General features: G+C 36.8%; 1 protein-coding gene across 1 annotated transcript in view; it reads right to left on the bottom strand.

Annotated features, from left to right (window-relative positions):
- lrguk (leucine-rich repeats and guanylate kinase domain containing) overlaps nucleotides 1-26,384 on the bottom strand; it is a 118,995-nt gene that overhangs the window by 60,155 nt on the left and 32,456 nt on the right. The window contains 5 exon segments of the mRNA XM_028814408.2: nucleotides 2,879-2,998; nucleotides 14,545-14,636; nucleotides 14,638-14,652; nucleotides 16,693-16,779; nucleotides 17,336-17,416. Coding sequence (XP_028670241.2) covers nucleotides 2,879-2,998; nucleotides 14,545-14,636; nucleotides 14,638-14,652; nucleotides 16,693-16,779; nucleotides 17,336-17,416 — 395 coding nt within the window.

The following is a 26,384-nucleotide window of genomic DNA, read 5'->3' as shown; positions in this document are numbered from 1 at the left end:
CTTTTATCATAAGAAAAATAAGATATTTAATTGGTGTTCAATAATTTGCTCGCAAGCAGTTAGCGCAAGAAGCCACTGTCAAACATTGCTAAAGATAACATCCATCCATCCATTCATTATCCAACCCGCTATATCCAAACTACAGGGTCCCGGGGGTCTACTGGAGCCAATCCCAGACAACACAGGGCGCAAGTCAGGAAACAAACCCTGGGCAGGGCGCCAGACCACTGCAGGGCACACACACACCCACACACCAAACACACACTAAGGACAATTTAGAATCACCAATGCACCTAACCTGCATGTCTTTGGACTGTGGGAGGAAACCCAGGCATACACGGGAAGAACATGCAAACTCCACGCAGGGAGGACCCGGGAAGTAAACCCGGGTGTCCAAACTGCGAGGCAGCAGCGCTACCCACCGTGCCACCCCTAAAGATAACATTTATGTTTAAATCGTCAGAGAAAGAGAGGGAGGTTGAAAAATGTTACAAGTGTCATGAATCTAGCAATCTGGTGAGCTAAACATCTCTTCCTATGTGGATGACCACAAGTCTATTTGTGCCTAGGTAGAAATACCAATATGCAGTATTTGAACAGAAAGGAGTAAATAAAAACAATAAAGTATCAAATTGTTTGATTATTATTATGTAAACCCCACACCAGCACCCTTCCAAATTGTAAAAAAACTGGCCATTTAAAGACTTGATTTAAATTAATCACGTCTCCAAAAAACATTCATTTGAATAGTTTCTGACTTTGGCAGAAAGACAAGTAGGTTTGAAATTGATGCTTTTTTTCAGGGTGATGTCCAGCATCCATTTTTATTGGGGTTGGCACAAATTTTACACTATGCCAGCACTTGTTTTAACTTGTTCTTGATGGCTGTGCAGTTTATTATTTCTAAACAAGTGAAGTCACATTCACTTACTGTAGAGCAATAAAATGCCACAGATAGATAGACAGATATATTTTATTGATCCCCGAGGCTGATACTCAGTGCTTCAGCAGTAACATATAATCTAAACAGCAGAAACAATGCAAAATACTACAAAACAGTTGGAAAAGCAATATACAATAGTAAAACACAAGCATATTCACACCATTTAACTAATATAAATTAAATGTATGGTGTCCCTAAAGAAATACTGACCACATGACAATATTGCATCTGTTATAACAGTCTAAAGTTATGACTGGTACAATAGGAAGAGGCATTAGAGATTATGATGGATGTAAGCAAAAAAGCCCTAGTGGCTCCAGGACAATGTAGAGAGAAGGTAGCATTTTTAAGGTAGCAGGTAATATTTTGTATATGTGCACAGTTACTATTTTTCTCTTTTTAAATCTTCATTGTACTATCTTTATTTCTCTTGTTGCACTGAACATGCCAATGACATAAGAATTTCCCTTGGGATGAATAAAGTTCTTATCTTATCTTATCTTATTAGTCATGATGGCCCCTTATTTTTCTATCTTTCTTTTTCTTTGCCAAAGCCCCTAGTGAGTCTAAGGTCAATCCTTTAATGCAGTTTGTCTTTCTGACATGCAGGTGAACAAGCATTACTCATACTCCATACCATGACCTAGATCAATGCAATGGAGACTATGGATTGGTAGAACATCCCACAGCAACTTCCCACACACACTGAAGAACCTGAATCTTCTCAAAAAGAATAACCTTCTCTGACCCTTTTTGTCCACTTGATACATTGTACTGTTCAGGTGGATCCCAGGTATTTATTGGACAGCACCACCTTAACGTACTCCTCACAAATGTTGACTAATCTCAGGGACATCCCTGGTACAACGTCCACCACCAACCCTTTTATCCTGGTAATGTTCAGTTGCAGGTGGATATCCCACTTGTACTGTAGATGACACCTTTGCATTAGACTCTTCATCCCCATTGTTAATGCAGCTTATAACTAACTGGTATTGGTGCTTCCATGGCACTCAGTCTATATGGAACATTGACTGGAGGCAATAAGACTTTTAAATCAGTGCAATAACTGCAAGATGACAAGATCCTTCAAGTTTTTAGAACTGCTGTTTTTCATAATGTACAGTATATAGTAAGGCACACTTGGGTGAAGATGAAGTGCAAAGAGATTACAGCCAGATTACAATTTACATGTTTATACTAAAAAAAAAAGGCAACAACTGTTTCAGATAAATTCAGTAGCCATTCTGTCTCCCAAAAAAGTAACATTTGCTAAGAGTAAAGGTGTAGAAAAATATATATTCTTTCTTCAGGATTCCAGGATATACAATTTTAAAAACATGTCCAGGATTGCTGTAAAGAGCAACAGTTCCTGAACCTGCTTTCCTAGTCCATAGTTTATGATGTACATTTGAACATACAGACAATATTAAAAATACTAAATATTAATTGAAATGCCTGGCATTCAATATTACTAGATCTTTTCTAAGAGAAACAGACCATAAATGGTGGCGATAATGATACCTGGACTAATGTAAATGTCCGAGCTATGGCCTGTTTTTTTTGTTTTTATTTTTCATGTAAACTCATCATAATCACACTTCTATAAAATAAAATAAGAAATAAATAGCCTGTGAAACCCCCACATTATAACAAAAAAGTAACAAAAAATATTTTTAAAATTTAGCTTGGTGGACTGGATGGCATTTAGTAATTTTTTAAATTAAAAAGTATATTTTTCTGTGATGAAATAATGTCATATATTAACTAAAGTTAATATACAGTATTCAACAAAACAATAAAACGTTTAGTTGATATTAACTAATCTGCTTTGAACAAAACATTTTTAGAATATGCACTTATATTTATCTCTAGAGTAACAACAGGGAATTTAACACAGTTTTTGCTGTTCTAAAACATGATGCTTTGACTTACCCATATGCAAAGAAATCACTGAATTCTCTGCATAGTTTGTGAGCCAGCTCTCGCTTTCCACATGCTTGAGGGCCCGTCAGAATCAACATAGGGTAGGGTGCATCTAGACTTGGCAAAGTGCTGTAGAGAACAAAGTATTTTTCATTATACTTTTACAGTAATAATAATATCAATCAAAAAATCCAAGCATTGCTTAATTCTTTGTCTTTACTAGAAAAGTAATTTTCAGTTACCATAACAACCATTGTCTTATTTCTACTTTTATGTTATGGCCAAAGTAGACAATGACTTGAAAATTGTTAACTCTTTGCTTTCCACCACACCATCCTATACAGTTTCACCAGGTGAGAAAAGACAGATTCTTGATTTAAAAATTAACTTTTTAATACTAATGAGCTTTTGGAGACATGCATTAACAACAAAGTGTTTGGTGGTGTGTCATGTAATATGGATTGGCTAATCTCAACTTTGGTCACAACACTACTTACTGCAGTCTTAACACATGTTCTACTCTGTTGTGAGTTGTTCTATTAATTTAATTGTTCTCTTACTGTATATTTAGGACACACACACAGCACTTAACATTTCTTAGCTCTTTCCACCTTTATCTGTTTTGATTTCATTATTTCCACTCTTGTCTAAAATGTATTTAATATTCTAATTTTGTTCTGTATTTCCATTCAAATACTTTAAATTATTATTTTTTTCTTCTTTGACTTTCCTGATTTTAAGTTCCTTCAGAAATGCTTTTCCCTTGATGTATTTATTACAAAATAATTTGGCATCTGATTCTACGTAGCTCCTTCTCTTTTCTTCTGTTCTAAGGAATGCTAAAGATACAGTTTAAAAGCATTAGAGAGAGAGAAAGCTATACAATTTAAAGGTTGTAGGAGGTTAGAGTTCTGGCACAAGTCATACTCATGCACATTCATTCATGTCAAGGCCGTTTAGAGTCGACAATCACTTTTTGATGTGGAAAGAAAAAGCACACAGACATTGGGGAAAATGAGCAAACTCGTAACAAATAGTTAATGTTCAAGGATTTGATCCCAGGAGTTTCAAACTATAGGGCAGCAAGTGTTAACAATTGTGACACCACTGAAGAGGAAAATAACCTGTTTTTTTGGTCACATTAAGAAATGAATTATAAACAGTAAAAGGACATTCCATAGTTGTAATGTAAAGCTAAACAGGAAGTTATACAGTATATGCATTTTCTTATCTTCAATAACACTGTTGATAGAGTGAAAGAACCTAAACATAATGAAACATACTGTAATGTACAATGGTTTTAGGCATTTTAAATAATTCACAGAAATATTTCTCTTAGATGGTGTCACATGCATGCGATTGGGTAACAAGTTAAGGGCTAGGTTAATTATATTACTCCGTCAGAAAAAAAGGGGCACTAAGCAATAACAATTTCTCTTCTCCTTTCCCCTCTGCAGAAAAGAAGATTGACGTGCTTCCAACCGTGATGTAACTTCCAGGGTTACATCACCTGCACCCGCTCCTCCCTTCCAGAAACCATCAAAACTGGAAACTCCTATACAAACATATACAGTACATACATTTCATGTGTGTTCCGTGTCTACAACGATCTATGTAAATGTAGGATGACAGGAAATGCAAAGCAAGAAATGTTGAATACATAACTAAAACAGAAACTTTTTTCATGTTATAGTAATAAAGAGAAAATGTTGATGTAAAGTGTATAGTGTATGTGTGAGGACTGAAATCCAAATGTGAAATAAACAATTTCACAAAAGGTGTAACAAAAAAGTGTAGTGAAGTGTATATTTTCCAAATAACGATATATTATTTGCCCAATACAATTCCAGACGCCTTACTCCCAGATACATTGAATTCAGTTGTGAGAATTTTGTGTCCGACTTCAGCTGCCTCACTGGCAAATGGGTGAGCAGGCTGCCTGCTGCCAGTGCTGACTGACACATCTGCAAAACAAAGGCGCTGATGGGGAGGTGGGAAGGAATTTAGAGTGGCCTGACATTAGGAAAATTTTTGTAGGCTTAAGGGATTCTAGTGTTAACCAGCTAAGATATTACCTCCTGGAACGTGAGTTCACCCTGGTGACGGACCATGCCCCTTTACAGTGGATGGCCCTGCTTAGAGAGTCTAATCCTCATGTGACCAGGTGGTTTTTGGACCTACAGGCTTTTTGGTTTAAAATTCAACATTGCCGGGGTGTTCTCCAGGCTAATGCCAATGCGATGTCTTGCGTTCATGACCTCACGGCTCGGGTCATCCGATCCGATCGATCTGGGTAAATACTGTCATACACATGTGCTTGAGAAACAACTTAAGGGTTTGTTAGTTATATTACTCCCCCAGAACACACAAAGGGTGCTAAGCAATAACGATTTCTCTTCCCCATTCCCCTCTGCAGCAAGGATGATTGATGTGCCTTTAGCCATGACGTCACTTCCAAGATCACTCAACCTGGACCTGTCTCTTCCTCCCAGAAACCATCAAAACAGGAAATGTAGCCATCTTGTCCAGACTCTTTGAACTGATCTAGAATTCTCAACAATTGTGCTTAACAACAGTTTTTTTGTTTGCCTTTTGCGCTTTTTCAATATACAGTACTAGGTTTGCCTTTCAGGTTCCTCAGACCTTTTATAATTGTCTTATCATTACAATGGTTATTTTATGTCTCCTGGATTAGTGTGTGAAAGCAAAAGAGCTTATTTTGGAATTCCAAAAAGATATCTGAATGTCCTTAAAGAAGCTAAAATAGTAATAGACTATGTTCCAGTTAAAAAAGTGAGGAGCTTGGCCCATTGCTTCATAAGGCTAAAATAATAAACAGATGCTAATCATGAATGACATAATATGTTGGTTCAACCAAAATAATTAACTGAAACAGAAACAGCTGTGTAGAGGGACAAAAAACTAGGCAAGGTACTTGTTTGTTGTTAGGCATGGACACTTGAGTCAGCCTCTCCTCAATAACCGTGCTTCTTTTTAAGTAATCTTAATTTAATGATCGATTTTATCTGTGTTTACTGCGATGTAAAAGCAGTCACACGACTCAGTATCTAATATGTCCCCAAAAAATCCAACTGAGAAAGAGAAAAACAAAAAACAAAGCAGATGACATCCTATGGCCTGAAGCACTGTGCTGTGGAGGTGGGCGAAAGCCATGCTCATCATGGTGCTGAAGCTGTGGAAACAACCCTGGAAGCAACCCCATCAGAAGGACAATCTTCTGGCAGTGACAGGGCTTCCTTCCTGTAGATTGATCATAATCAAGGTAGTAGTGAGAACTCTTCCTCTAAAGTGATCCTAGGTAATCACCCACAGAAAGAATATATAGAGCACACAGAAAATCTTCTGTATTTAAAGAAATTAATTATCAAACTATTGGGCAATATTAACTAGAATATGAGTCAAATTCAACAGGAGATTGAGAAGGAAAAATTCAGCTCAGAAAAACAACTTGAGCGCTATGTGTACATGTTGGAAAGAATAAATAATAATCGTAAGGACTTTGAAAAAAAAATAAAGAGTAAGATAAACAAACTGAAGTTCAAATACAAGTTGTTTGGTGTTCAACTTGATGATATGTAGGATATGATAACATATGGTTTCAATGGATGAAAAGCTAGTGGCCCTAGAAAACAAATGTAAATCCAAATAATAAAATAACAGAATCGGATGACATGGCATAGTAATATATATACAGTATACTTATTATTTTGTAAAAGATTAGTTCGAGCAACTCAGACTCTATAGGTGAAAATTAGTACTTAATGTAAAACAACTAAAACTACTAGTATATATTACTATTATAATAATATTAATATAATAATATAGTATTATTAAGGCGGCATGGTGGCACAGTGGGTAGCACTGCTGCCTCGCAGTTGGGAGATCTGGGAACCTGGGTCGCTTCCCGGGTCCTTCCTGCGTGGAGTTTGCATGTTCTCCCGTGTCTGCGTGGGTTTCCTCCGGGCGCTCGGGGTTCCTCCCACAGTCCACAGACATGCAGGTTAGGTGGACTGCCGATTCTAAATTGGCCCTAGTGTGTGCTTGATGTGTGGGTGTGTTTGTGTGTGTCCTGCGGTGGGTTGGCACCCTGCCTGGGATTGGTTCCTGCCTTGTGCCCTGTGTTGGCTGGGATTGGCTCCAGAAGACCCCCGTGACCCAGTGTTCAGATTCAGCGGGTTGGAAAATGGATGGATGGATAGTATTATTAATATAATATTAATAACAACAGTAATGTATAATACTAATATATTAGTAAAATTATTATATTATAACATTACATATTACTATTTTTACTAATATACTATTTTTTCTATTCTTATTTTATATATGCCATTTTTATTGAGCCTTCTTGGATTTTAAGTTATAGCCTATTATTTATGGTGTTTTATTTATTATATCAATGTTAATATCTTCATTAACCTATTTCTCATGATATGCTACGATTTTTAATGTGTACTTATTATGAACTATTTTTGCCCCTTTTCAATGTATTTTATTCCCTTTTTCTTCATTATGATTACATTTTATTTTCTTCACCATTTTAACATTTTATTTAGCTAGTTTATGCAGCATTTTACTCTTCCTTTCTGTTAGTTTTCTTTCTCTCCATTCTTAGTAATATATCAGTATTTATGTCTATGGAGTTATTATTTTCTACCAGTACTATTACTATTAGCACTGCTCTTATTAATATTTTAATTGCCCAGACTACTATAATGCCCTGTACACTGATCTGAATAAATCCTCCCTTTCCCGGCTACATTAATCCACAATGCAGCTACTAGGCTTTTAACTTGATCTAGTCAGATGGCGCATATTACTTCCATTTTGTATGCATTACACTGGCTTCCAGTTTATTACAGAATTCGTTAAAATTTTGGTGCTTACCTATAGAGCTCTCTGTGAATAAGCCCCTGAGCATATTTCTGGCCTCCTACACCACCATACAGCCTGTTGGGCACTTGTGCTTAACAACAGTCCGGACAACAGGGCTTCTTAACCATTCGTCATACTTGGCTTAAACTACTTGGGGATGGTGCTTTTCAGTCTGTTGCACCAAGGTTTTGGAATGGTCTTGCTTTAGTGTTGCGCACAGCTGAGTCAGTGGATTCTTTTAGTAAGCAACTTAAGAGATATTTGTTTAAGCAGGCTTTTGAACAGAGCTGAGTCTCTGCTTGGACATTTTGTTTATTTTTAGCTTGTGCTTAGTATTCTATTTGATTTTTTCCTTTTAATTTTTTTGTTTTGTTATAAATGGATTGCACTTTTATATGTTTTATGTTGTACAGCACTTTGTGATGTCATGTCTATGAAAGGTGCTGTATAAATAAATTTTATTACTTATTTATTCTGCTGTGATGGGGGAACCTGTCAGAAGAATGACCATCTCAGCAGTATTCCATCAATCAGCTGTTCATGGTAGAATACCTAATTCCCGCTTGGAATTTGCTAAATGACATTTATAAAACTGAGGGCATGAGGAAAATGATTCTCTGTATAGAAAAGATAAAAAATGGACTCTCTGGGCAAACTTCCAAGCACAGTGCCTGGTGCATACTAGGTACTACTCATCACCTGTCTACTGCCATGCCTATGGTGAAGCATGGTTGTGGCAGCATCATGCTATGGAGGTACTTCTCATTAGCAGGAACAGGGATACTGGTCAGAATTGAGGAAAGGATAAATTTAACAAATACGGAGTGATCCTTGAAGAAAACCTGCCCCAGAGTGTATGTGACCCAGGACTGGGGTAACGGTTCACCTTTCACAGGACAATGACCCGAAGCATAGTGCAAGATAATGCTGAAATGGCTTCAGGACAAGTCTCTGAATGTCTTTCAGTGGCCCAGACCCAAACCCCACAAACATCTGTGGAGAGAACTAAAGATGGCAGTTTACAGACTTTTTCCATCCAATCTGATGGAGCATAAGTGGATCTGGCAGGAAGAATGACATAAACTGCCCAAATCCAGACATGTAAACCTGGAGAGACTTACCCAAGATGACTTAAAGCTGTAATTAAGTAATCTGCAGAATACTTTGATGAATGCAAGATATCAGTTTTTGCTTTCAAATAAATTTTCAGACCTGTCTGAAAATATGTCTTCACTTCACTGTCATTATGGGTTATAGAATAAAGATTAATGAGCAAAAATGGCAAATTCATCCATGTAAACACAATAAAGTGTGCAGAAGGTGAAGGGTTCTGAATACTTTCTGAATACACTATTTTAGAAGAAACAATATGGGAGGCATTGTAAGCATATGAGAGGTGACAATTTATACTCTTTGTGACTCAGAAAAAATGGAAGGCTAATCAGACTTCAGAATTAATTGCTGAGACCTCCAAAGTTGACAAAGAATATGCATACTCCAAAGACATGCAGGTTAGGTGCATTGGCGATCCTAAATTGTCCCTAGTGTGTTCTCGGTGTGTGTGTGTCCTGCGGTGGGCTAGCGCCCTGCCCAGGGATTTGTTCCTGCCTTGCGCCCTGTGCTGGATGAGATTGGCTCCAGCAGACCTCCATGACCCTGTGTTAGGATATAGCGGGTTGGAAAATGACTGACTGACATATAACGACACACTATATAAAAATGCTGTCACTTAAAACATAGCTTAATCTTCTGTCTATGGGAGAAATGGAACAACAAATCTTCAGGTCACGGCACTCCTATTACAAGCATTGAGAAAAATTTAGTAAGATTTTAGCTCAACAAACACTTAAAATGGAAGTGCAACACAGAAAACCAGAGATTAAAATGTAAAAGAGACTAAATTAAACTGAGCATAAAGAGATAACTAATATATTTAAGGAATATTGTAAATCCATGTATGCATCAGACTGTAATGATAAAAATATAGCACACTGCTTGTAGAAAAAGTTGATAAGTTACTAAACTTCACTGAAATTCAGGGCATTATAAATTTCTTACAAAGCGGGAAAGCTGCAGGTCCAGATGGTTACCGCTCAGAATTTTAAAAAAGGATGTTTACTATACTAACTCTGTTAATGCTAGCTATGTTTGAAGGAGCAAAAAAAACAATATTCTGCCTCACACTCTATACTAGGCAACCCTTGGAATGTGTATGCTAAAAATCACTCTCATTATTTAATAATAACATCAAGGTATTAACAGTACTAGTGAATAGAACTGAGAAAGCGCTTCCTATAATATATCACTTGACCAAACTCCCTCAAAGCTTTCAATACAGTACAATGTGAATATTTCTTTACTGTTTGGCAGAATGTTGAGTTTGGCTCAGAAATTGTTGCATGGATTACATTACTTTACTCAAACCCAAATGTCTCTGTGTAGGAACACAATGTAAATTTGGATTATTTCAGATTAGAACATTGAGTCCAACATAGCTATATTCACTATCTCCAATGCTATTTGCTGTTGGTATTGAAATTCTGGCTATTGTACTTGGCAAAACTCAGAAATAAAGGGAATTATAAGGGAAGAAATGGTACAAAAAATATATCTCCATGTGGGTAATATAATTATGTTAATTACTAACAAAAATGTCTCCTTGCTGATCTTAACAACTGTATGAAATAGCTTTTCCAAGATGTCTAGAATTAAAATTAATCAGGAAAAATGCACACTTTATCATGTAAACTCATTAGTACATGATAGTACACTATTGGTCAAAAGCTTTAGAACACCTTTGTTTTTCCAGGATTTCTTCAGATTTAATTGGTTGAAATGCAATGAATGACATAAAATGGTGAAAGGGTAAGCAGTAAACTGCCAGAGGTTTAAATTTAAAGTTTAGGTTAGTAAAAACTGAAAAATGAAGTACCAGACTATTACAAATGGGCCTTCTTCAGGGAACAACTAATAGGTTGCCTATCACACAAACTTACTTCTGACTGGGTTGTGACTTTGAATCTGACACATCTCTTCCTATCACAGTTTCTTCCAGTTTCCAATTGCCTTTCGACTGTGCAGGACACCGTAATAACTGACACTTTGATTTTTTTCTCTAAATGAAAAGCCTACACTTCTAAGGGTAATAATGCTTTGTCTCATTTCATTTGTTAATTGTCATTTTCTTGCCATTATCACTGGAATATTGTCCAAGTAGTACTTCAGAGGATGTAGTAACCCAGTCTGTTCCAACTCTGCTTTAAGACAAACAGAGGGTTTATAAGTAATCAACAAAACTTGGGACACTTGTGCAAATTGTTTACTTTAACTTGAAAGGCTTACTTTACTTTAATTGCTGCAGAACATCTGTAGGTTGTAACTTATCAGTTGTTCCATGAAAAAGGCCAATTTGTAATATTCTGATATTTCCTTTTTTCAGTTTTTGCTAACCTAACTTTTACATTTAAACCTCTGGCAGTTTACTGCTTACCCGTTTGCCATTTTAGGTCATTAACTTTATTTCAACCAATTAAATCTGAAGAAAAACTGAAAAAACTAAAACTAAAAGTCTAAAACTTTTGACTGGTAGTGTATATTAGAAAGTTAGTGAACAGTTCAAGTATATGGGAGTTAGAGTTACAAGGAACATATTTTTTTCCAGTCTGATGGAAAGTACTAAAGAATATGTTAATAGATAGTCAACTCTTCACCTCTCTGTTTTACGCAGTTATTGTAGTTAAAATGAATATCCTTCGAAAATTTGTATTCCTGTTTCAGAGCATTCCTATAACTATGAATACTAATGCATCTTTCTTTAAAAATCTCACCTCCATTGTCAGCTTGTTTTTATGAAAGGCAAAAAGCATTAAAAAATCAACATTACAAAGATGGAAAGCAGAAGATGCCGTGTCTCTGCATGACTTTCAGCTATACTACTGGGTTGTGGTATTTGTTATTTGAGACAGAAGGTGTGAGTTCTTAAAACACACTTGCCTGGCTGGATCTGGAAAAGTACTCTGTGCGCTCTGCTTTGTGCTCTAGGCATTAATAAATTATTGCAAATTTACTAGGATTCAGGTTTTGCTTCACTCACGTACAGAATGATTTTGCATTTTAACTCTTCATCAACTTTACATTATCTAAGTGCTGGAGGATACTAGGTTCTCAGAGATCTTTATACTGATAACATGTTTACATGTTTTGATCAGCTAGTTCTGTGAATATGGAATTCCTTCAACATACTTCTTTTTCTATTCACAAATTTGGAACTTTGTAAAAAGAAATTTCCAAACTTCCCAAATCCATCAACAATGTAAAAATAGTTTAAGTACTAAGATGAAGAATACTGGCAGCATTTCCAAACTTCAACAAATATTGTCACAGTGCTCACTGCTGAACCAGTCTCAGCAATGTTGGGAAATAGACATTTCTATTAATGTCTCAGGAATTCAAACATTTGTACCACTAATTTTTCTTCAAATTGTGCAAAACAAGCCATAAATTAGCTGAAAATTGTACTCTGGGAACATTTCTCCAAATCTAATATCTACCACTAGTTCTTAGAGTTACTTCAGACAAGCTTACAGTATCTGGTGATAAACATATCATTGTTTCCTACAATATATTATTAGTACATCAACTACCTATGCTCAATTGGAAGAATCCTAATGCACTCTCTATATCTCAAAGGGATAATGACATTTTATATTATCTAAAACTAGATAAGATCGAATTTTCTATTCGTGGAACTGAGAAGAGCTTCTTCAGAATTTGGGAAGACTTTATTAATGTTGGTCTAAAATAAGTCAGCTGGGTGTCTGCCTTTGTTTCTATGAAACTCCCATTTTTTTAAAAAAATAAGATGTTACATAACACAATGGGCCTTTTTTTATTTCTTATTAGCTCTCTGTTCTAGGTGTGGGTAGGACTTTCAGTGTGGTATACGATTAAAAATCTTAATTTTATCGGTGATATATGGGATCAGCTGTAGTTGTGATTGAACAGACTTTTTAAGTCTTGTAATTTTGTTACGGTGAACCATATTGTATGTTATAAAACTTCTTTTGTAATGTGTAAATTTTGAACAAATAAAACAAACAAAATGTGCTGTCCAAGCTCTTCTAAAGAAGCACAAACAAAGGGGCAAGACTGAGGACAGGAAACACAGTGAGTGACACAGTAACTGAGTGCAGCGAATAACAGGTACATCAAGCTTACTTTCTTTCAAAATCAGGAAGTCTTTTCAGAAATGGTCCTGATGGAAGAGTTGTGATCAAAAAGGGATTCCTCTGAAGTGGAAATAAAGTGAAATGATTCATATGCACAAGAAAACCTGAGGACTGGGCTGTAGAAAGATGGCAGCAAATGCTCTGGACTGATGAGTCAAAATTGAAAATGTTTGGCTATAATAGACAGTTTGTCTGACAGAACTACTACTAGTTTGATGGACCTTCACTGTTGAGAAGTACAGGCAGATTCTTATCTATCATGCAATACCATCACTGATGTGTCTGATTGGTCCCAACTTCATTATGCACAGCAGTAACACACAGCCAAAATAATAAAAAAAAATATCTGTAGCAAAAAGAGGAACATGGAAACCTGCAAACATGTGGTATGATACCCTAACCCTTACCCCCCGTCCCCAGAGTCGTTATCATGCCAGTCTGGGATTACTTCCAGAGATAGAAGCAAGTAAGACAGCTAAAGTCTGTAGTGGAAATGAGGCAAGTTCTCCAAGGGGCTTGGAACAACTTCCCATGTGAGTACCTTCAGAAAGTAGATGCAATTGTACCTAAGAGAATTGCTGCTGGTTTTAAGGCAAAGGGTAGACACACCAAATATTGATTTTATTATGATTTTTTCTGGTTACTGCACTTTCCAGGAAGTTTATTGATTAATAAAAACTATTCATTGCATTATTTATGAAAGCATTCTAATTTAACAGCATTTGTTCACAAATGTCTAAGTACTACACATGGATGAACCATGTACTGTATAAATACAATCTTGTATTAATTTGAAAAACAGTAGAGTACATCAAGAATCAAAACATCAGTGCCTAAAATGCAATGCAGAAAGAAAGCAAAGGAGATTCTGGAAAAAATAAACACCATGTATAGAGAATACAATAGAAACGGTAAACCAACTAAAACTAGACATGTTGTACCAATCTAAAGCAAGGTAAAATTCCCTTTGTGGAAAAAAGGCAGCTTTGTCTAAGCACATGGTCAAAGTGCTCCAAAAGAAATTCTCCAAGAGCTCAGCATGGAGCATAGCAGAAAAATGTAAAGGCCAGTTCTGATGTGCATGATTAAAGGCCATACAGGAAACAAGGGGGTGTTCAAGTAGATAAAGCATAATATATTTTTTTAAACTTGACCTTACTGTCTCTTGCTTTTGAAAACAGCAAGGAACAGTAAGTGGAGTAGTTGTACTGCACAGTTTCAGGTAACCATATTTGATTTCCAGCTTGGTTACCAGCTTGCACATTCTCCTTTTATGTATATGACTTTTTTGCCCTGTTAATCCAGATTTCTCTGTTGATAGAAGCTCTTCTTAAACTATAGAGTATGAGGAATGTAAGTCACAAACAAACCTAGACATAAAATTCTACCTCTTAAAGAGATCAAGAGATTTTTTAAATAATAAATCACACTCAGAAAAGGGTCAAAGTCATAAAACATGAAATTCTTTCAGTAGATCTGGACTCAAACAGTAGTACCTGGCTGCCACCTACAGTTAGAAACTACGTGTAGCAAAGTAGACTTCACAATTACCTGTCATAGATAATCTGTGGCTGCATGACATTATAAACCACATGGGTCATGTGATCTCGGGCAGCAATTACTTCAGGAGGGGGGGGCGTTTTTATTCACTGCTGCAACCTGAAATGTTGTGAAGAAGATAAATATTCTGAGAGGTAATAATTATTTGTGGAGTAAACATACAGAGGAAGATCATAAGGCTTACACAGTAAACAAGAAATGTACTCAATACATAATTAATCTTTTCAAATATCATCTAGGAATCATTCCTGTTATGCATTCACCTGACATTTTCTTCTGCAAGATGTTTCAGTTCCCCCTTGGGACATATCACGACTGCCAAATTCAAAATACTAAAACTGCAACCCAATCCTTCATTAATTAAAAATAGCTTTCTAGCAGTCAAAGCAATGAAATAAATAAGAACTAGGTCATATACTGAATAAAGCCAAATGATTATCAATTAATAAAGCTTGATTCATGCAGAAAAATGGTAATGAGACCTCCAATTTAATGGTGCCAGGCTGAAATGATCAGATGGCATATTTTACATAATGAACAAAGTAAATCATCTTCATACATTATTTTACTCTTAACATTCCTTTACTCCTGAATTTATATATCTAAAACATATGTTCAATAAAGATATGACAATGTAGCATTGTTTGTGTGTGCCATTCGTTAAGCCAGACTGTCTACAGTATGCCATGACTTTAGATAACACAGACATTGCATCTGTGAGCCATTCATGCAGGAATACAGAAAATTTCAAATGATTCTTAAACATTTCAACACAACAGTACTGTATATCATATACTTTCCAATGTGAAAGTTCCAGGAAAGCATCTAATGCTATAACATTTTACAGGATAAGATTTCTTTATAATGGAGGACTTCTCACAAAAATATATATATCCAAATATAATTTTTAAATATCCAAATTAGTTCATTCCATTGCCAAATTCTAACATGCTTAGCCTATTCCACTCTGGCATGTCATCAAATCCAACATCCAACCCATACCCCCTTCCTGTAGGTGGTAGCCCTTATGTAGGTGCTATATGAGATTGTTCTTTATGTTGTGTGGGCACCTGACATGGAGTGTCCAGAATGTAGTTAGAGCACACAGAAAGACATGTAAAGTAAATAAAAAAGATATCAAAATAAGAAACCTAAAACAAATGGGTGGTTCTATGCAAGGGTAATACCTAAAAAACAGGATTTCATAGATCTGAGCCTGCTGTCTTGTTTGAAATAACAGCAACATATTAAATTAGAAAGGACTCTTACATTATTTTTCATGACTTAAAGGAATCTGTATCCCCTTAATTACCACAATATCAAAAGTGGTATATTTCCCATTATAAATCTTTACCGCTGTTCCACAGTAATAATTTATTTTGTATTATTCACAAAATTAAGTAGACAGAACAGATATGCACCTACTACTTCAGTTGTAAATAGTTTCATAAATGGGTGTATATAAATATTTGGTGATATATAACTGTTTATCAGCAATTGGACATACAGTACTCACTGACTGAGGCGAGATAAACTGCAAGTTCTCACACAGACACATGCTAAATGGGAAACAAGCAGGGGTGACAAAAGCTGCCCCAGACAGTAAACCTCTGTACACATTCAACAAAATGTCTACCCTGTGAAAACCAGCTTGTAAAATCACTCTGTATGTGTACAGGTCACAATGAAAATTTCTTACACTTCACCTTACTCCTGAAAACACCATTCTAGATAAGATTTGCTTTATCTTCCTCGAGAACTGAAGTATAAAAATGGATGTGCTTGTTGACCTTTTTTATATCCCAGCTACCAGTGGCTCATATTTTGTGTTAGACCATTATTTATTCCCTTTACCACCTGAGAGTAAATTAAAGCAAAATAATTGCAATTACCTTTGCAGTATAAACATGTGCAAGGGTGTATGTAGTATTTTTCCATTGCTGGTGATCTGAAGAATACTAAGAATAAATCTTATTGGAAAGAATTAATTCCCTAAGCATTCAGAACCAAATAGAAATGTATTTTTACTGTACAAAAGAATCAAGACTACAACTAGTCAGAGTACACACATAGCCAGTCTAAGGATCTATACCTAAGTAATTAAAAAAAAAAAAAACTTTTTATTTAGTCTCTCAGTACCTTTTCTTCAACACTTAACTTTCTTTCATCCAAATGAGTCAGACTTTGTAGAACAAACAGCACATATAGAAGATACTCAGGATTTTCCTAGAATAAAGATTGAACCGTGTCATAAATAAAAATAAAACTCAAAGAGAAGCAATAGAAAAAATCCTTTCCATTTTAGCTGAAATAAGAGATACAAGTAAAAATATTTTTTTACAAATTGTATTGCCACACAAATGCATAAGATTAAAGATAATGAAATTATATAAATTGTTGTAGTTACTTGGTTAATAAAGGTCAAATAATAAACTCACTTATCCATTAACACAGCAAGCAATTATTAGATATACTGTAAGCAACTGGAAGTTAACTGGGCTAATAAATCTGCAAAATCAATAATAAATTAACATATAATTTTCACATTGTATAGCACAATAAACTTGATAATGTACACTAACACCAGACAGAATATGTTTTACAACACAATGTTCAAAACAATAACATTTTAATATCAAAATAATTGACATTGAAATAACAATTTTTTCCACAGAAAAAAAGCTCCATATTTTCATATTTTCTAGCAATTTCAAGCATTTAAATAAATTAAGATATTTGTGGACAATTTTATTATTAACAAAACATTATTTGTGCCTCCTACCTGAATTGGATTATTTTGAAGATTTAACTTTCTGAGAAGTGGCAGATCCTGTAGGTATGCAGCTTCACTAATTTCAGACACCTGTTCAATTCATTTAAAAGCGATTAGCTAACTATGTAAAATGAAGTAAAACAGTAAAATATTTCAAATAATTAAAATTAATCATTTTTACAATGATAAAAACAAATATATTTTCAACCAAGATAACAGTTTAGTTGGAATTATGACAAGCAAACATTCAGTCATTTACCTTAAGAAGTTAAAAACATTTAATTAATAGATTATGCCAGGGGTGGGCAAAGTCATTCCTGGAGGGCCGCAGTGGCTGCAGGTTTTTGTTCCAACCCAATTGTTTAATAAGAAGCATGTATTGCTCTAGAAACACTTCTGCTTCATTTTAGTTATCTCCCTCATTAAGATTTTGAACCCTCATTGCTTATTTAAGTCTTAAACAGCTGCATTCTCGGTTTTTAATTGCTCCTTATTAGCAATAAGATGCAAATGACAAAAGAAACCAGCAGTTGTCCATTTTGCTTGTTACCCTTTACACTTGTGTGTATTTATAGTGCAATATTTGGTTTAATTAAATACTTGGAAGGAAAGAGAAGAGAAAAAAGTGAAGGATTGAGAATGACTTGACATAGCAGAGTTAAAGCACTAACAAGCCATGAAATGTAATTATTGGCAAGGATTGTTTTCTAATTAAGCAACTGGGCTGGAACAAAAACCCGCAGCCATTGCGGCCCTCCAGGAATGACTTTGCCCACCCCTGGATTATGCAATCTTACTGACTAATTACAGCAGAAAGCATCATCTATAGATTTTAATGAAATTATGTCATTAAATGCAATGTGCCTATATACAGTACAGAATTTCCATACAAAGTCCAGAGATCAGCAAAACAAAACCAACAAATTAATGGTTCTCTGGTTTTGGTTCTCTGACTGTTAGGTGTGAGAGTATACTTAGACTGGAATATCTATGCTTCCTTTTAGCCATTTTCCAATCTGTTTATCTGTTTCAGGATCGTGGGAGAAATTGCCTATCCCGGAGTCTTTGGTGAAGGAAAGGGCAGAAGGTGAAGGAAAAGTGGAGTACCTACAGAAACATCTATGCAAAGCAGGATGAATATGCACAAAGCAGTGCCTGGTATACACTTTAAACAAAGGATTCAGGAGACATGAGATGAGATAGCAGTGTTAACCACTGTGCCATCCCTAATCTAATGGAACACTGACATTTACAGTAATTTACTGTAAGAGGTATATGAATGGCATACTGTGACAGCTTAGCTATTAGCTAAACAAACAAACTTAATGGACTAAATGGTCTCCTCTCGTTTGTCAAATTTCTTATGTTCTTGAAACATTAGGGACAATTCAATGCAGCTTTCCTCCTAATAAAGTTTTTTCCTCCTTTTTGTGAAGTTTGAAGAGGCAAGCTGCTGTGCTGCTTGCAATGTGGAGTAATTGTTCATGCATAATTGGTAATTTAAATCAAGAGCTTTTGCTATTCAGGTTTCTAAATAAATATGATGTGCTAAATGATATGCTGGAAAAAAACTTTTCAGTTGTGCTTGAAATATTTCCACTTAATATTTAAAAACTAAATACCTGCATCTTAGCCTCGGGCAGCTAAAAGTTATATTTTTCTACTCGGCAATTGAAATGCAAATTGTATAACAATTTTGAGGAACTTTTAAAAATGAAACAAAAACTTTACATTTTCTATTCATTTGCATAGGAGAACAACATAGCTATACTTTTAAATGAATTCGTACTGTATGAGTAGGTGGAGGAGTTAATGGGATATTTTTTTTTGATGTTGCTTGCATGTATAATCTAGAGTTTCAACAACTACTGATTACAGATTTTTTTGGTTATCTATATATACACAGATATCAAAGTTATCTCACAATTACGGATATTTTGTTAGTTACATCATACACATTTCATGAAAAGTAAAAAAAATAAATAAACAAAATAATAACACATAACCTAACAGAGACCCTACCCGTGAAACATCAAATGTACCAAGAACACAGCTCAGAATGTAAAAATGTTCAAATACCAAAAGGAGCAAAAAACCTTTCATAAATTGGTTGTGCTAAACATGTACTTAGACAAATATTATTTTATACAACACCTTTTTATTGCCAACTAAATACAAGGTCATTTACATGCTGATCTATTTTAGCTCTATATATACAATGTTAAGGGTTGTCTGTCTTTCACTCAAAAACTCGCCCACCACCAGCATGTAATTGTTTATTTAATTGTGCCCATATTTAGCTCAGTCTAAGCCACAAAGTCTGTCATTATAAAACCTTAATACAGCTGACATCTGGAGTGAGTCTTTTGATGCAAGTTGCTGAACGGAATGATAGTTCACTTGTGGTTATCATTACAGTTTGGTTATATACAGGACATCATGAAATAAATATACTATAGAAAATAACATAACTGTACTAAATATGCTCTGCATGAAACTTGATGCATCTGTCATCCTTTATTATGCTTAGGAAACTGTTTTACCTCTCCAGTGGTGCTAAGGACTTCCCTCATTTGACATTTACATGTACAATATTATATACCAAATTCTATTTGATAATGACAATGTGGCACTCTTGATTTTAGAAAATTTACATTTAAAGTGCATGAAAATGAAGAACCGTGTAACTCTACAAAAAATAACCTTAAATATAAAAGACCAAGTGAGAATGAATAAGCTTATTCTTATATCCTGACTGTCAGCATGACATTACAGCAATTTATGATGATTCCACTTGACAGCAGGCGGGCCTAGAGTGTGGGATGTTGAATAAAGGACAAGGCTGACACTGAAAGTCACTGTATGAGTCTGCCTTTTATTTATGTAATACTGATACTATAAGATGTACTGTAAAATAGTGAATTTCTAAGAAGATTCCAAGTGTGTTTTATTACCAGTTTCTGCCGAACAGTCTCAGTCGTTTGCTTTATACACAGTACATTGTGTTAGACTCAAAGTGTACAGGGTATGTGTGTTTTAATAAAGAAATGTGAATAAACTGTATCATACTGAACAACTACCTTACTTATAATTAGATCCCACTTCTTTTTGAATATACACTGCAATTTGTCAGGATGAGAATTCTGGACTGCTTTGTGTTTTAGTAACCCGTTATTTTCATCTGTGTCTGCTCATTGTTACTAATAACAATTACAGGAAAGATTCAACATTGTTATTTGGCTATGTGAAACTACAATAAAATAATAATTTTAAATTTTGACCATCGTGTTGCAATGGGTAATGTCTCACAGCTCTCAATCACTGTTTATGTTGAATTAAGACATTTTCCCAATGTGTTGTTAGTGTGGCACTGCTCTGGGTACACTGGTTTTCTTCTATATCTCAAAGACATGCACATTATGTTAATTAAGATCTTCAAACTGGTCCAGTGTGGGTGAATGCAGGTACAGTATATGCATAAGTGTGCCCTGCAGTGGCAAAATGTTCAAATGGAGATGATTCCAATCTTGCACTCTTTGTTGCCAGGACAGATCTTGCTTCCTGAAACCTTAAATTGTTTATGAAAATGAGTGAATATATGGATAGAAACAATCTGAACATATGAATAAGGACTTCACTTACAGGAGGTAAATTTGTTTGTTTGCTTCCTTAGTGCCACTCTATGTAGTAAACGGTCAGTCTAATCCTGACTGATAATGGCAATTCATCCATCCATCCCTATTATATGAGTCATTCCAAGTCAAATCAAACAATGGTCCATGCACTTCAGACTCAAACAATTATGAAAAATTTTTAAAGTGTAGTTAGTCATGAGACACCCTGTAATTTTTTTTTTTGTTGTAAGATTAACACTTACCAAGATACAGCCAGTTTATCGAGGGGAGGGTGGTGTCCATTTGGTATAGTATAGTCATGTCCACATGACCCTGCATGGTCAAAGCAGCCCCTTGAAATTGACCAAAATTTCATTGAGTTTTTGGCTTAGCTATGTTTAGGCCTAAGAAACACATATTTGTAACCAACACAGAATTTTGATTTTTTTTTCCTTATTCAGGTAACTATATAGGCTTTCTGACAAGGCAATAAATCGAAAAGTAACTGCATCAGGGTTTGAACAGCAGACCTCTTAAATACAAAAAATCCTTTTGGATTTCATTTTCTTTGCACCCTAATGGGATGTGGGAATGTGCAAATAATATTTTAATGTTTTTCATTTTTTCATCCCTTCTTTCTCAAAACTTTCTTATGCAAATCTTTCGTGTTTATTTTCTATCCTAAACATAGGCTGAATGCGCCATGTGTCAATAATGGTAATCATCTGTATATATAATTCACTAAGGAGCCGCCAGCGCAAGCAAGACACCCATGGAGCACGCAAGACAGAGCCACGGCCACCAAATGGGATAGGACGACAACTCACAGAGCCATGCCCACCAACTCGGACGTGACAACTCACAAAACACGGCATCCGACAACTCACAGAGCCACGCCCACCATCTCGGACGCGACAACTCACAAAACACGACGTCATTCGCATTTGTCTCTGCTACAGTCCACATGCACCTCTGAGCCACGTTGACGTTTCGGTTACGACACACGGCCGCGTCCACCATCGCAAACTGCTTTACACGCTACATACAGCGATTCGCATCCGCGACAAACATGCTTCTTCTTAGATGGTCCTGTAGGAACACGGAAAACATTTGTCTTCATAATACTCCTTATTCCCCGGCCTGCATCCACCCTCGCTCTCCAGGCAACAAATACCGCGAAAGTCGCTTTCGTCTCCATGGCACACGCACGACAGAGCCCCATCCACCAACAATTCGCGCCAGGGCGAAAGCATTTGCCAAGAATGTTTTTATTAATCAAGAATGAAAGTCGGAGGTTCAAAGACGATCACATACCGTCGTAATTCCGACCATAAACGATGCCGACTGGCGATCCGGCGGCATTGTTCCCATGACCCTCCGGGCATCCGCCATGTTTGTCGCAGATGTGAATCGCTGTATGCAGCGTGTAAAACAGTTTGTTTGTCAACCAGGGCATGCAAGAAGCAGCATGCAAGACAGACCGTGTGATACGCACGACGGAGCCCCGCCCACCAACAATTCACTAAGCAGCCGACCATGGCACACGCACATCAGAGCCCCGTCCACCAACAATTTGCGCGAGAGTGAAAGCATTTGCCAAGAATGTTTTCATTAATCAAGAACGAAAGTCGGAGGTTCGAAGACGATCACATACCGTCGTAGTTCCGACCATAAACGATGCCGACTGCTGATCCGGCGGCGTTATTCCCATGATCCGCCGGGCAACCAAAGTCTTTGGGTTCCGGGGGGAGTATGGTTGCAAAGCTGAAACTTAAAGGAATTGATGGAAGGGCACCACCAGGTGTGCAGCCTTTGGCCAAATTAGACTCAACACGGGAAACGTCACCCGGCCAGGATAAAAAGAACAATGAACAGTCAATGTGGCTCAGAGGTGCATGTGGACTGTAGCAGATGCGAAACTGACTGAGGCGGTGTTTGGATAATGAATAGTCAACGTGACTCACAAGTGCATGTGGACTGTACACAGACGAAAGCAATTCAGGTGAAGAGTTGGGGGCGGGCACATGAGCAGGCAGTGCATACTGAACGATGACTAAGAGATGACTATTCACCCATTAATACATTGTCCTCACTGGGCGTCCTTCCCCTCACACCCTGTTCTGCCCTCCGCGCGACCCCGCCGTCCAGCCCCGTCCCTCACTCTCGGAGGTGGGGGCGCGGCAGCGGTCCTCCAGTTTTCAGTCACGGACAATTGTATGTTGCTCTCTCCAGAGTTCCCTTACAGTCGTATCCTCAAACCCACCCCATAAGAAGAAGCATGTTTGTTGCGGATGTGAATCGCTGTATGCAGCGTGTAAAACAGTTTGTTTGTCACGGATGTGAATCGCTGTATACGGCGTGTAGAACAGTTTGCGAGGGGTATCCCATGGTCTTACAGTTGGTGGGTGGGTCTCTGTTAGTTGCTCTTGCGAGCGGGCACATGACCAGGCAGTGTGTATGCTTCGACAGCGAGGGTGGACGTGACAGCACCATCTAAGAAGAATCATATTTGTCGCAGATGTGTTCCGCCATCCGTGCGCACCCGCCGTCCAGCCCCGTCCCTCGCTCTGGGAGGTGGGGGCTCGGCGGCGGTCCTCCAGTTTTCAGTCATGGACAATTGTATGTTGCTCTCTCCAGAGTTCCCTTACAGTCGTATCCTCAAACCCACCCCATAAGAAGAAGCATGTTTGTCGTGGATGTGAATCGCTGTATGCAGCGTGTAAAACAGTTTGTTTGTCGTGGTTGTGAATCGCTGTATGTAGCGTGTAAAACAGTTTGTGAGGGGTATCCCATGGTCTTAGCAGTGTCTATGCTTCGATGTGAATCGCTGTATGCAGCGTATAAAACGCTATATTTGTATGTTGCCCTCTCCAGAGTTACATCTTTTCATTCACCTACAGTCGTATCCTCAAAACAAAACCAACCCCATTTGGACAACTGTGTCTTTCAGGAAGTGTTCACCCATCAATACATAATTATGCGGCACGGGTTGGCTAGTTAAGTTTTCAATCAATAAGTTACCAAAAATGTCAAATTTTTTTTCATATCAAATGATGATCTCCTGTCTCATGTTTCTAAACAGAGAATGTGATTCTCCATGGCCAAAAGAGCACCTGGCACTCAAGAATACCACTGTTAAAACTGTACAGAAGATGGCAAACTCAAAGTCAACCAGGTGTCTGGTGAAGACAGTCCACATTGACTGGTCTGAATAATCACCACTGCAGCAGCTAGCTGAAAATCTGCCCTCTCACGATCACACCCCTGAATGTGACGTCCCTTCACATTAGAACAACGTTCTATGGGAGGCTATGTTGGGTGCGTGTATGATGAAAAATGTTGGCTTGGTGTGATTCGTGACAAGAGTGAAGTGGAATCAGACATCCTGATATGTTTCATGCATCCAAACTATCCTGCACAGTCTTTTCACTAGCCACCTAGAGACGATATTTGTTGGGTGCCATTACAGTGTGTCATTATACTGCTTAGTGCACCTACAACGGTCAGTGGGAGGCAGTACCATCTTCCTCTCAAAAACAAAGATGCCCTGCACTCTGCACTTTGATTAAAACAGAAATGAAATGGGTCACATTCCCTGCTGATGCTATACCAAGATGTTAACATTTCATCATAACTAGCATTGTACAACGTATTTAATGATAAATCAAGCAGCTGTTGTACATGTGTTGTATTTAATGTGCCTTTGGGGATTTTTTTTTCCATTAATCCTATATCCAAGTTAGTGATGAAGAACTTGTTTATTATCATTACTGGCAAATGGTGAATTTAACCCATGTTTATAATGGAAAATAAAAATGAAAGATCCACATAAAAAAAGCATGACTTCTTTGTTGAGAAAGAAGGGACTATATAGGATACAGGAAGAATATTTTTAAAATGTCTGGACATTCCCACAGTGCATTAAGCTAGTCTGAAAATTAGACCTAAAATGATTTTTTCACATTTGAGAGGTCTACTGGTCAAACTCTGATGCAGTTTCTTGTTTCTTTATTACTTTTTGAAAAGCCCTGTGTAAGTGTCTAAACAGGGAAAAAATTTCAGTAGGCTGTATCAGTTATAATTATGCTCTCTGGAAGCCGAAACATGGCAAAGCCAAAAATGCAAAATATTTTTTTGTTCCATTTTTGAAGGTTTGCTGTTACCAAGTGGTTTCATCTGGACTAAGCATTTTGAATTCATCATGTACTATACCTATAAAAGTACCAGTGTGCAAAATTTGAGCCTGTTAGGTGTTTTAGTTCTTGAGATATGGTCTTGTGAAGTAGATGAAAAAATAAAGCCGTATTAAATTTGACACCTGTCTCCCCTCACAAAATTGGCTGTATCTTGGAAAGTACTGATCTCATATCAAGATAATTTTACAGGGTGTTTCCTGGATAACAATAATAATAATTCTTTACATTTATATAGCACTTTTCTCACTAACCCGAGATTTTTTTCAGAAATTTCTGAAATCGAAGTGTATGGGATTTCTGGAAAATCGATTGATTTGACCTATCCCAAGCACCAATTGGCACAAGGCAGGATCCAGTTCAAGTCACAATCTTTTCTTACTGTCCTAATTTAGAGTTGCTAAAAACATAAACTCACATACAGTATTTATCTTTGGGCTGTATGATTAAGTATGAGTACCAGGGATAAACCCCAGTGGATGGCAAGTTAATACACAAGTGCCACTCAGACAAACATGGAAACAGATCAGCAAGAAATCTCAGATCATTAGTCATTTAGAGGTGCCAAAACTATTCTGTGCACCATAATGCTTCCCTATTCACGATTCACTAGACTTCATTTCATATAAATAAAAACATTTTGTTTACCCATTAAAAACACATCTTACAAGAAGAAACTTCAAAACATGGTTTTCGGCATGTGGAAATAGTACAAAAACACCATAAAACAATGCATAAAACTGGTTGACATTAACAAGAAGGATTTATGCAGTCACTGAACATTTTCAAGGTAAGTAACATAGGTGAATGACAGTGGGGAAAGGACTCAGGTGACTTATGTGTGACCTTGCTGCTGACAATGCAGACTCATTAGAGAGACACTTGATGAAATAATTTCCATGACAAAATAGAACACTTGAGAAGTAGCAAGAAAACAGCCTCTCACATCAGCTATCACATTAAAAAAAGACACTTTATGCAAAGTGTCTTCAGTCTGGGCAGAATCAAGGTGAGGCAAAAGTGAAGGCCCTCAATGTGGAAACACAGACTCCATATTAGCAAGCAAAGGTTCATCTTGATGTCACCAAATAAATATGATGGAACACTTTATCTTTGGACCAGTGCATATTAGCCCTAGCCGGACATGCACTGATACCTAGGAGCTTGTATTATTTTCACTGGATTTATTTGGTTTGTGTAAATATTGCAGTTAAGTGTTAAAGATGGCTTAATCAGGCTATTGTGGCTGTT

Source organism: Erpetoichthys calabaricus, chromosome 1 (assembly GCF_900747795.2).
Source record: "Erpetoichthys calabaricus chromosome 1, fErpCal1.3, whole genome shotgun sequence".
Classification (NCBI taxonomy): Eukaryota; Metazoa; Chordata; class Cladistia; order Polypteriformes; family Polypteridae; genus Erpetoichthys; species Erpetoichthys calabaricus.
This window is presented reverse-complemented; position numbering and strand designations above follow the sequence as displayed.